This window comes from Blennius ocellaris (genome assembly GCF_963422515.1).
Source record: "Blennius ocellaris genome assembly, chromosome: 19".
Lineage (NCBI taxonomy): Eukaryota > Metazoa > Chordata > Actinopteri > Blenniiformes > Blenniidae > Blennius > Blennius ocellaris.
The window spans coordinates 22,415,895-22,428,673 of NC_137668.1; the positions used below are offsets into that span (position 1 = coordinate 22,415,895).

At 45.6% G+C, this 12,779-nt stretch overlaps 1 protein-coding gene across 3 annotated transcripts in view; it reads left to right on the forward strand.

Moving 5' to 3' along the window:
* Window positions 1-601: 601 nt before the first annotated feature.
* Window positions 602-12,779, forward strand: part of ccny (cyclin Y) — a 39,158-nt gene continuing 26,980 nt past the window's right edge. For 2 of the 3 annotated variants that reach the window (XM_080515017.1, XM_080515018.1), the window contains exon 1: window positions 602-909. In XM_080515017.1, coding sequence (XP_080371143.1) covers window positions 756-909 — 154 coding nt within the window. In that variant the 5' untranslated portion in view covers window positions 602-755. The remainder of the gene's footprint in view (window positions 910-12,779) is intronic. The other variant, XM_080515020.1, reaches the window with a different exon arrangement.

Here is a 12,779-nt window from a genome sequence, read left to right on the forward strand (position 1 = left end):
GACGTCACGAACGAAATATGCATCTGTTAAGTAGGATTCCTTTTCTAACATACGGTCATTAAATACACGAAAAAGCTCTCAAACAGAAAGTTAAAATGATTTTCAAAGTCAATATGAACAAAATCACATCCCATAATATATATTTTTTTGTTTTCGTTTTCGTGCGTAAAAGGCGTCGCTCGGCGAAGCTGAAAATTCCCACACTCCCCGTGGTCCTGGAAGGCCTCACGGCAGCGGATGTAGCCGCAGCCGTCTCCAGAACATTGGCCACCATGTAGCGCAGACAGCAGGCATTTCTCCCCTTCCGACGAGATAAAACTACGATTTTCTTCTTCTTCTTTTTTTTAAATACCCCTGTCTGCACACATTACAGCTGCATGGTGTGTGTTTGACGCCTGGACGGGGATTCGCGAGCTGCGGGAGTGGACGGTGAAGCAGGAGGAAAGGAAAAAAGGGGGCGGACTGCTCGGATGTATTAGTATTATTATTATTATTAGCTCTTATTGGTGTTTCCTCCTGATATAATGGCTCCTCTCGTCGTGTTTTAGGAGGACATAGGAGGGCGTGTAACGCTAACGGACACCGGGTGGTGGGGGGGAAAGTGGGGTGTGCAGCGGCGATAGTTTGCAGTGAGTATCCGTGTTACCGCCCCGTTTTTTCCTCCGTGCAAAAAAACCAAAACCAAAATAAAAAATTAAGGGGTCGGATAAAGGTTCCGGCCGAGGGGCTCGTTGGCCACACTTCCCACTGTCGCCATGGGGAACACCAGCTCCTGCTGCGTGTCGTCCAGCCCCAAACACCGGAGGAGCAACCACTCCCGGCTGGAGCCGTACCGGCCGGACCCCGAGCTGAGCCGCGTGGACATCGGCTGCAACCTCCAGCACATCAGCGACCGGGAGAACCTCGACGGTAAGGAAGGGGTGTTGGAGAAATGCATGGCTGGAGAGATCGTTCACCGATCGCCGGGGTTCATTGTCGCTGCACCCACCCGCCGTTCGAGCCAATAACTCCAGTGTCCTGTGGGTCACTGCACAGATCTGGTTTCCCCAGCTGGTCTCCTGGAAGATCTGACAGCTTCATGTCAACACGGCATCCTTATCTGATCGCACTCAAACACAATGACACTTCTTATGGGTCGTTGCTCCATGTCAAGGATGGGTGAACTTGCAGAAGTGTCATCGTCTTCACCAAAGGGCTTAAATTGTGATTGAGAACATAGATCTTCTATAACGCTTTCACCGAAATCCAGCTTTTGAACTGCTTCAGTGTCTTTACTTCGTTTATCAAATACCAATGCATGCAAGGCGCTCCATCCATCCATCCATCATCCACTGCCCTACCATCCAGGCACCCTGAACGAGTTGCCAGTGCAACGCCGGACAACCACACACACATTCACACCAATAGCAGGGGAATTTAGGGTCACTCCTGAACCCCCACATGCATGTGTTTTGATCACCGTGGAGGAAACGCAACAAGAGCATGCAAATTCCAGACAAAAAGGCCCGGTCGGTATTTGAACCCAGACCTTCACACCGTGAGACGTGAGTACAAACCACTGCGTCACCGTGCAAACCGACAATCTATGTGAATTGTCAAATCTATTTTAATGTAAAAAAAAAAAAACCCCAACAAATAATTATTTTAAATAGTCCGTCTGTTGACCTGTTCAGTACAGAAGATGGATGAATTAAATGCATTTCTTTATTTTAATGCATGCATTTGATACTCTTTTCTCCCAAGATCAGCTGTGAAACACATGAAATATATGTTTGTTTGTTTGTTTTTTTTCTGGAAAGTGGCTGAAAGTTTCCATGTTCCTACTCTACATGATTAAACAGGTTCCTCAGGCTGGACTAATGGTTAACAATCTTGCCTCAAATGAGTGAGAATAATCCGGTTTGAGTCCTGGTTTTTAGCACCTTCCCCTTGGTGTGTGCGTGTGCGTGTGTGTGTGTGTGTGTGTGTGTGTGTGTGTGTGTGTGTGTGTGTGTGTGTGTGTGTGTGTGTGTGTGTGTGTGTGTGTGTGTGTGTGTGTGTGTGTGTGTGTGTGTGTGTGTGTGTGTGTGTGTGTGTGTGTGTGTGTGTGTGTGTGTGTGTGTGTGTGTGTGTGTGTGTGTGTGTGGTTTTTCCTGGTACTCATTTGTGTGTAATTGGTGACTGGGTCGGTGTGAATGTCTCTGACTTTATGTTTGCCTGTTCTGACCTGTCCACAGTGTCTCCTGCCGTCACTCCCGGTCCGCTGATTCCCCCTCACACCTAAGTCAGATTGATACGAACACTCCCAACTGCAGCTTACGTTGCATTTAAGAAATTTAAGTGGCACATTTTCCAGAGTAAATGCGTCTCTTCCATGGCTTCGAAGGCAGATTGTGTTGCGAGCGAAGGGAGTGGCGGCGGCAGAGAAACTGAAGAAGCCCCTTGTTTTCCCCCCAGAGCCGCAGGTCGCGGACCCCTGCCATCGCACAGAAGGAAGCTGTGTTTAAACGCTGCGGGGACTTTCGAATGAGTCTGATGACTTCATCTGTTAGTTACGTCAAGTTTTGCCGGGTGTCTGTGGGCGGAGGCATGTGCGATCCCGGGGGTCATCGTGCGTTTTCCAGTGGGAGGCGTCGTAGCGGCGAACGGCGGTCGAGGTGTTCGTTCCCGTCCTCTGGCGAGATGAGTGGGACACGTCTGATGTGTCGTTAACAACCTATCAGCACCACCGCGGCGGTTGTAGGAGAGAAAAAACCCACTTTGATCTGTTACTACTGAGACGTATAGCTTCGACAGACCGCAGCTATGAGGGTTTTATCGAGGGTTTAACTGCGTCTTGTGGATCTGACACACTAATGGACAGGAACCCCGGTGATCAGAAAGGGGAGAGGGGAGAAAGTCGTCCCAGCAATGCCGCTGAGATCGTAAAGCAACTCCTACCCTAAGCAACTCTGCCTGTCATTGAATTATCTCTTGAAAAATGTAATCACGACCTTGGCCTTGGTGGAATAGCGGGTCGTATTAAAGACATTTCGCCTCAGCACAAAGCTTTCTGTTCATAATCAGTGAAGCTTTACCTTTTGAACTACTTTTTTTTCCCCCCCAAGTAAATAATAGATCAGACATCCAGCGGGTGAGATGAGGGATCACTTATGTAAGTTTTAGTAATTTGCTGAATGTCTGAATTGTAACTCAAAAGCTTGAAGGAAGTGGGATTTCTTTCCCGGTGTCAACCCTCCGGGATCCCAAGGCATTCCCCCGCTCAGACGGGATCTTTATTCTCAGTGGCCTTCCTCTCTGGCTCTGTCCAGGAGTGTCCTCCTCACTGGACGTGCCTGGAATGAGTTCACGGGGAAGTGAGCGGGTGGAATCCTAATCGCGAGTCGACACGGCCTCAACCAGCTCCCCTCTGAAGCCACAGTCCAAGCTCTGGTGTGTGGGATGCAGATTTTTTTTAAATTTATTTATTTTCTTAAATGTCTGACGTCCAGTTTCCTCCATGGAGATGGAAGAAAATGCGACTTTACAAAAAACACTCCTGTCTCCATGGAAACAGGGGGGGGGTGTGGGACACAACTTTTCTGAAACACAGCCACCGTAGCAACAATCCAACTTGGTTGTCTGTCCGTACGAATGTCTGTTTTCTCCCGTCGTTTGTGTTTCTAGCGTGTTGTGCCTGTGTGTGTGGTTTAATTTAAAAAAACAAACAAATAGCACACCTATTTCTGTTGTTTCCGTGTAAACAGACACCGTTTTTGGAATGTTGGAAGTACAAATGTGACATTTTTCTGAAATGAAAATGCAAAAAGTGATGCGTTGTCGCTCAGTTTAGAGACGAGTGGTGGGCAGTGGAGCCGGGGAACGGCAGCTTACAGCTTTCAGTGCACGACGAACACCAACCTTCACGTCCCATTTAAGGTGTCTCTTAAAGTTTTGCTTCCCTTCTCATAAATCTTCCGGAGGAGAAGATATGAGATGCCTGTATTGTGATGCTGTGGCTTTTCTACCTTGAATGAGTTGTGCACGTATTCATTCATATTTACAGGTGATCCTTCAATGTGCACTGAAACGGCGACATACTACTACTGATATCTTTAATATTTACAAGCATAACCTCAGCATGGACATTCATAAATATGATTGAGACACTAAAGGTCTCAACTGTTTCTTGAGTCTCGACTGGAAGAATCCGGCAACTTGAAGACTTGAAGACAGACAGGATTAATGTCTTCAAGTCATACATTTAAATATGAACCCATTAGCATTGGAAGCACTGCTTTCTTCTCTCCGTTGCCACTGCATGCGAAATACATTAGAAGTGCTTAACTGTTGCCTTTTAAACAGTCGTCAAGCGAAAGATCAATGATCAGCAAACCCAGAGATACACTTGGCTGAGAGCCCCGCTCGCTCAGACTGAAACCTGAGCGCTCAAGCAGGTCGGATGATACTCATTGTCAGTCCCGATAAGAGGTTTACGCTGTTCTGCGAGTGCTGACCCTTTGACCCCGCCGCCGGACGGTTAATAGCGTCTCCCGGTCGGGAGTCTTGTCCGCGTTTCCTGCGGAGGGCTGAGCGTGTTCGTCTGAGCCAGAGAGTAAATTAGGAAAGTCACATATTTGGCGGGTCATGCTGCCCCAGCGTGGCTCCAGGGTAATGTGGAGGACAGTGTGAGGAGTTAATTTGGAAATGTGGGCCGGTCATGTGATGCAACAAGACGGGAGCCGGGGGGGGGGGGGGGGGATTATCTCAGTCTGCTTTATTTACGTTTGTCGTTCTCATTATTATTAAATAATCTCCACACCGCTGACGTCGCTCAGTTCTCTTGTCTACCTGCTGCTGAGGTTGCTGATTTCAATCAATTAGAATTGATAATTAAAATGTTTGTGAATTGATTAGTTGGTTAACATATTTTACTGTAAGTAGTCTGTTTTTTTGTTGTTTTTTTTTTAATTTCCATCTGGTTTGTCCCACAAGCTACCATAGTGTCAGTAACGAGCATCCAATTTACCAACAGCCAATAGTTGGCCTTGTTTTCCGTCACATGCCACAGCGCAGGCGACGCATAAAGCAAGATGCTGAAAGATGCAAGAAAACGAGAGAAAACTATTTTTCTAAAATGCCTAATTCTCTTGTGTCTTTGTCTTCATGAAAACATTTCCTTAATGGCTTACCTGGGTAAACAAAAGCTAAACAAGAAAGACAAAATAAACTATTAATCAATTAATCGGGAAAATAGTCTATAGATTAATCATTTGGCAAAAGAATCATTGGTTGCAGTCCCAGTACAAGAACCCTGTAGGTATGGGTGCATCCCTTTCATATTTGATCTTTTCATGTAACATCATATGACATCATGTCATGTTCTATATGGAGGCGGCGTGTGTCTCATGCTAAATTGCTTCCTGCTCCAATAAATAGCGTGATTGTCCCTGCATACAGGGTGTATCTGCCTCTGTGTTGTACTGGTGGTTAGGAAAGGGAAAGGGGAAGGAATCGGCCAGAAGAAGTGACCACACACACACACACACACACACACACACAAACCTCACTGAACAGCCTTCTTCTGAGTACAAGCGAGTTTTTCCAGAGGCAGCAATCACAGATCAGCAGTTTAATCTCATTTGCCTCAGCGATTGCTTACTTTCTTTGCGTTCCACTCCCCACCCCCCCCACCCCCTCCTTTTCTTTCACCAACACTTTTACCAGTCGGACACACAGAGTCTGGAGACTCATGTTTCCTCTCGCCTTGCCTCCAGCCCGCCGCGCTCGGCAGCTCTTTCCTTCCCATTGCGGACGGCCGCGCCGAAGCGAGCCTCTCCGGGTCAAACCCACCACCCGTCTCTCGCCGTGATAAAGACGCGTCGACGACGGAATACACGGGCGTGACGGGTTGTTGGGTTTTACGGTTGCAACACAGAGGTTAAGTAATCGATTCCCGACGCGCGGGGGGGGGAAATCTCTGGTTAAATACCGCTGCAGCTCTGCAGCTGGAGCTGCTCCTCCCCGCCTCTGTGGTCACCGAGATTTCACTGGGAAAAACATGCTTTTCCAGTCCTTGGGCATTAATATGAAAAATGCAGAGGTAGTTAAATAAAGATGCATCTTCTAAAGCCGGTAATGGGCGGCTTTTCTGGTGATGTCAGCAGTGACGTGGGTGGAAAGCACCGTCAAACGTAATGTTTTTTTTTTTTTCGGGTTGGGGGGGTTCTGCTGACCTACTAGACCTTGGTTTGATAGAGAAATCCTTTGCTTGGCTCCCTTCCTCGTGAGTTTTAAAGGTCATTTCGTTCTGTATGCGCTCAGTGCAACAATATAAGAGACTTCAGGTGTTTTTTCTGTCCCTTCCTGCTGATGTCAGACGTGAATGTGAAACATTTCTGAAACGAAAATGCAAAAAGGATGCACTTTCACAATGCGGCTGTGTAATTGGGGCCTCGGACAAAGAGAACAGCTGCTTTTTATCGAAAAACTGTGGTTTCTTTCGTTGGCCCAGATGTGACAGTGATGTAATTGATGCTGTGGTTTGTTCCAAAGAGGAAGTAGCCAGCGTGACGGGAAGTTATACCAAGACGTGCGCCCAGCTTGAGTCTATCTGACTGACTAAGTATTGAGGGCTGAATGGTTGAACCATGGTAATGCATGGAATTAAGCTTGTATGCGGTTTTCAGGAGGTAATACACGATCATTAAATGTAAAAGTTGTGTTATTTAAATGAATCAACACCCTTATAAGATTGCAGTCAGTACAGCATATTTTTTGCATTGTCCATAAAGGAGTTTATTTATGAACTTTTCGTTCTCTTATGCCATCGTGTTCGCATCATTGGAAGGTTTCTTTCATATTTTTCTCTTAAAAAGAGCTCGATTAACACAGATTAGCATTCGATTTAAGATTAAGATTGCAGGTTAAATATTTTCTTAATCCAAATGGCATCTCTCTTAACGGGCTGTGTGCATTTCCCTCAAAAAAAGGGAAAATCTACATCGTCATGTGGTCTTTGAAGAAAACAAGTAGAGGGAGGCGGTGTGAGGATTACACTTCTGCGTCCATCAACGGGAAAACCACGGCTGTGATCGCGCTCCCTCGACAAGACAGACGTGCACTCTGCCGTTTGCAGATCCTCAAAATCAACAGCTGTGCTATTTTTGGTCTGGTTTGATGGGAGCGCGCGCCGCAGCTTTAAGTAAAGGTTGGAACTGGGACAGGCGTGATGTGTGGATAGAAAACAGATGGATCTCTCGCCCTGTTTGGGTTTTACTTAACGGAGACATCTGTAAAGAAGCCGTGGCTCCAGGCCTCACATTGGTCTCCGTCTCATCAGGGTTGAAATTAGTAATTTGTGGAGCGCGCACACACACACACACACACACACACACACACACACACACACACACACACACACACACACACACACACACACATTGATGAGTGTAGCTCGCAGGCTAATTGAAATCTGGACATGGATTATTCATGCCTGGTTGATGAGCCCGGGGAGTCTCCTAGCGATGAACTCCAGACGAGTTGACCTACATCTTGGGGGGTGGGGGGGTGGGGGGGGGATACTATTTTGATTGCTGGTGAGACAAAACTTGTATTTAGTTTTGTTTTCTATTATGCTTTGCGGTGTTCTCTTATGACGAGCGACACATGACACCTTTGACGATCGTTTCAGTATCGGAATATTTTTCTTTGCAAAACTGTCTGTTTTGTTTGTGTATTTTTTTTTTTATCAGGTTTCAGCTACAATATAGGCCAAAACCAATGATTGGTTACATTTCTTGTAAGTTGGCCCCATATAGTCGATGCTTTAGATTTGCTTTCACGTGTTTATGTATTGATGATGACCGCTGTACCCACTGAAATGGAAGAAATGCTTACAACAGTAGTTTGATATAAGTTGTTTTTTAATGCGACCATATCCCCACGGTGGCAAAGACCAATACAATGTCAACATTCAGTCTCTTCGGATTTTTTATTTATTTTTTCCCGTCGTATCAGCCCACTTACCATGAGCATCAACCCTCCAATCCCAAGTTCGCCCCACTAACCTCTCTGCTGCCACAGGAGGTAGAAATGATTGATCTGGTATCAGTTTCTAAAAACGCCGGATTTTCAACTTTTGTACATTCGCTAATTTTTGATTCAGCCATTGGTTGTCACCTTGAGCACGGCTTGGCCCGACTCTTCCTCTTCTTCTTTTACGCTGTAAGAAATCGCTGAGCATGAACCCTGCACACCTGTTGCTGAAAGGGAAAACACATTTATCTTCTCTGAATACGTCTCGGCCGGTGTAACCTCATTTCCTGCCCCGGGCGTTTGGTTCTGGTTGAAATCGTTGACAAAAGGCCGGTCGCTGTTCAAAGATGGAATCAGTTTTTACAGCACCAACAAGTCAACTCTGTCTTTTCTCGTGTTTATATCAGCAAATCGGGGGACATTTCTCTTGTTATCCATCCATCCGTCACTTCCAGCCCCGAAAAGAGACGAGCACACAACTGGTGCTTTAGAGTAAAAAGTAATAAAATGGCGTGAACCTGGTCGTCCATCCATCAAGCCCGCTGCTGTGGATCGCGCCCGCTAAACTCACAGAAGCCGCTCACCCACTTCATTGCGCCGTTCCTCTGCTCTCCAAAGCCAACGCGCTCCCTGCAGGAATAACAAATCATTTTAGTGGAAATGGGTTTTTCATTTTTTAAAAACAAATCGGCTCATTCGCCGAGTGTTAATGAAAACGCAATTGCCTGTGACAATCTCATCCCGGCGGCTCGACCCCGCGTGGGAAGACGCAGCCACTGCCCACAAATTACCTGCGCGCCCGATTCCCTCGCCGCACCGCCGTCCCCCTGGGAAATTCACAATTCAATAGTGCTCTGCCAGTTCTGATGAAGACAAGAGAGGAAGCCTCCGGATGGCTGATCAGGGACACTCGTTAAAATAAGAGATAGCGTCTCCGCTCGTTCCAGTATGAAATCTATACATCCACAGGAGCTGTGAAAGAATCAGAAGCGTACTTCTTTATCACGTCTATTGTTGTGCTACGTTGCTCTAAACACGTTGGCGGCGATAAAGATCACACGCTTTTCAAGATGGCGTAATGGACAAAGAATAGAATACAAGAGACATCTACCAGAAAAAGAAATAAAAAACAGCAATTCCCTCCTGGCAGACACCCCAACGTTTAAACAGCACTTCAAAAAAGCACATCCTATTCATCTGCGCACATTATTCTGCTTTGCCTAAAGCTCAGGCAGCATCCGAGGGGAGTTTACATCCCACATAGCTTCAGAGAAGACGACACGATGTCGACGCGAGCAGAAACTGAAGTCCTCCGCTATCCTTTAATGATCCACCTCGTCGTTCCGGGGGGGAATGTCTGGTGCCTCGGCCAAGGCTTGAACAACACCAGCGTTTGGCTTTTTAATCCAGAATAAAATACCTTAGGGAGTCTTTTCACACGGTCTCTGGCATTTTCTTGAGTTCTAGTAACCTTTTACATGTCAAATCATGTCAGACGTGATCCTCAAAGAGACACTATAGTGTGTGGGCCTGAGATTTGGTCAAAACAATTCTAGCAGTTTCTAATAAACAGGGAGGTCGGTGCTTTGTGATATTTGCAGCTTCCACTGTAACGAAAAGAAAAACTGGATTTTACCAATCCAATCCAATCCAATCATTTTGATTCCATTTTGTTCCTAAGCGAGTGCAATACTCTGCTTTTTCTCACAATTCTGTCTTTGTGTGAATACTTTGAGACAGGAGTTGGCTTGCACTTTTATTTTATCATGATTGTACTGGATAGAGGAATACCCCCCCCCCCAAAAAAAAAATACATATTAGCTAAAACAGGATATGGTCATTATAAGGCTAAATAATGACTCCTGCTCTTTCTCTGCTGGAATATGTCAGAAATTTTAAACTTTCTAGTCCAAATCTTTGCGTTAATACCTGAATTGTGAGTTTCATAAAAGAATCAATCCTTGGGGAGTTCCTGAGATCGCACTTAATTAACGGCAGGGAGGACAAAAAAAAAAAAAAATCAAACATGAAGAAACACCAGATGTATATAAAACATGGGAAAACATCAACACTTATAAAAAAGCTAATGGATGTAAAAACCTGTAAAAGCAGGTGATGATGTCCGACCACCTCCACGCTGAGCTATTAATAGGCTGTTTGAAGTCGGGCCTGACGTTCCCCCGAGACGACAGGGAGCTTCACAATGAGCCCTTCCCTCTGGTCTGCTCCGACGACGTTCTGATCACAGCGAGCCGACTTTTGCTCGCGAGAAACAAAGAGGAGCCGAAGGATGTGTGCAGTGGAATTACTTAACCTCTGTTTGTTTTGGTTGTTGCGCTGTCAGTTCCCGAGCTCGGGCTCTCCGAAAGCCAGTAGCCTCGGCGAATCAAGTCCACAGCGTATCCCCCCCCCTCCTCAAATCAAGAGCGTTGAGAGCTGGGGTTTTTTTTTTTTTTATTTTAGAAATGTGTGGACGCCTGCAGGTTTGAGTGTGTGAGCAGATTCCCATCGGTGCCGTTGAGGGGCCTCGTCAGGAATCGGCTGGATTAATGCGATCTGTCCGTTTGCATACAGAAGCAGAGCTTTCAGCTTCACACACACACACACACACGCACACACACACACACACACACACGGTCATGAACAAGGCTGTTGGATGTGGCGTTCGGGACGCAGCTGTCTGCAGGCCGCTCGCATTAACGGCAACATTTGCAAGGATGAAACCAGGAGGGACGACGCTCGTTCCACATGGCTGCTACTTCCTCCTTGCCAGGGTTATTCTTTGTTTTGACGTTCGACCTTGCCGAGCTCCCGGTGACGAGATTTCAAAGTGGAGAATCGCATTTATCTCGTCGTCCTTTTATTAAAAACCAAATAAAAGAGGCTGACGAAGGCCCTGATTGCGTAACGACTTCAAGTGGAAAAGTACAACTTTTCTGAAGCTTAAATGCAAAAAATTGTCTTCAAAAGGTTCATTAAAATGAATCGTCACTGGAAGACTCCACAGCCAATTATCTACATTTTCTTATCTTTTTGTCTACCGCTTTAGCGTTTCTACATGCCTCATTATCCGGCGCTGAAATGTCCTCAAGCGATGCTTTATTTTCCAGGACAAACCTGTACACATTCACGTTTCTGGGGGTTTTTTTGTTGTTGTTTTTTTCCAACAGGAGACGATGAACCGACATTCAATCATCACTTCACTCAGGAAGATTAGATACTTACACTTATGATCATCCTTCCAGCTGTTACCAATATACTGATGAAGCCAATTTTTTTTTTTCCCCAAAGCTGTAAACTGTAATTCAAGGTTGATTTGCTTGATAGAAGAGCTCCTCTGAAAAAAAACGATTCAGAGACATCGGTATCTGTTGATGCTTTCAGACGAGGCAAATGTAGCTCACATTTAGTAAATAAGAAAATTAAAACAAAATCACAGAGATAAGAAATAATGCAACTTTAAGAATAAAGTGCGAAAAAATCTCACAATGATAAAATGCCTAAAGTCTAGAAAAAATTGTGTTGCTAGATTAGATTTTAATGTTTCAAGTCTGAGATTAAAGGTGAAATTCAGTTTTAATCTATTGTTTAAGCAGCTTTTCAAGTGAAAAAACAAAAGTTTCAGCATTTTAAACATGATTTCGATTGACACAGAAACCACGTAAACGACGAAAACAACAGTTGTCATGCCAGGCCGTGAGTTGTGTGCTGTTGGTTGTTTTTGTAATGTAACCACACACAAACACTCGCATGCAGAGAACAATAGGTTGTAAACATTAACAATGGAATTTACACATTCACGTTTTTGAAAAGTCGCATTTTCACTTACTCTGGGCACGGTTGCCGTGCAAATAATCCAAAATGCAAAAAAAACGTAATTATCGACTTAAGATATTGGTTTTGTATTCTTGAAGCTCCATTTCCAGTTCACTCGCAATTTTATTTTGTACACTTTGCCTTGCCACCTGTGAAACATGATATATTCTAATATATCGTCTGCATTGCGACCTTTAACGCCGAGTTAAGCTTTCACACGCTCCGCCTATCCTCTCCAACCGTGTGCATGAGAATCCAGTGTGGCCGTCATGTGACTTTCCAGTGAGGGGAACCGTAATCATATGACGCTCGCCTGTAGAAAATCCCCTGGGTGACGAAAGGGAGGAGCCTGGCGCTTCCTCCTGTGCAGTCGGGGCTGATTAAGCCCGCTGAGGCCATCAGATGGGACTGTTGGAGTCGTCGTCGTCGTCGTCGGTGATGATTTGGTGAGCAGGTGTGAGAGTAATTACACGCTGCCTGTTGGCTGCTGGAGCTCGACCCCGGCTGCCAGCGTGGTGCGGCAAACTACCTGACGGGCAACACAGTCATCGACGCACAGCCGTGGCTGAGTTTTAATAGGTTACCGCCGTGATGTGGTTCACTGACTCTCCCGGCAGTTGTTATTCCTCACGGGGAATCTCTGTTTTTTTATTTTCTGTCTGTCACTTCTAGTTACTATCCAATTTCTTTCTATACATTTTTTTTTTTTTGCAAGAATTTGGAGACGGCTAACCAGATTTGCATGTTTTCCCACATCACCAAAGCACCGTTGTTATTCTACCGCTCGTAGAAGGAGGGGTGGAGACGGTGGGTCGAGAGCGAACGAGGAGCTGTGTGTAGGTGTGGGAAGTTATTGAGTGATTGCAAGCTGGTGCATCCGAACTAATCCGCTTCCACCGGCTGAGAAACTGTTTTTATACCAAACCGTTGGAAACGGTCATCAGGGATGAAAACGCTGCTAATAAATG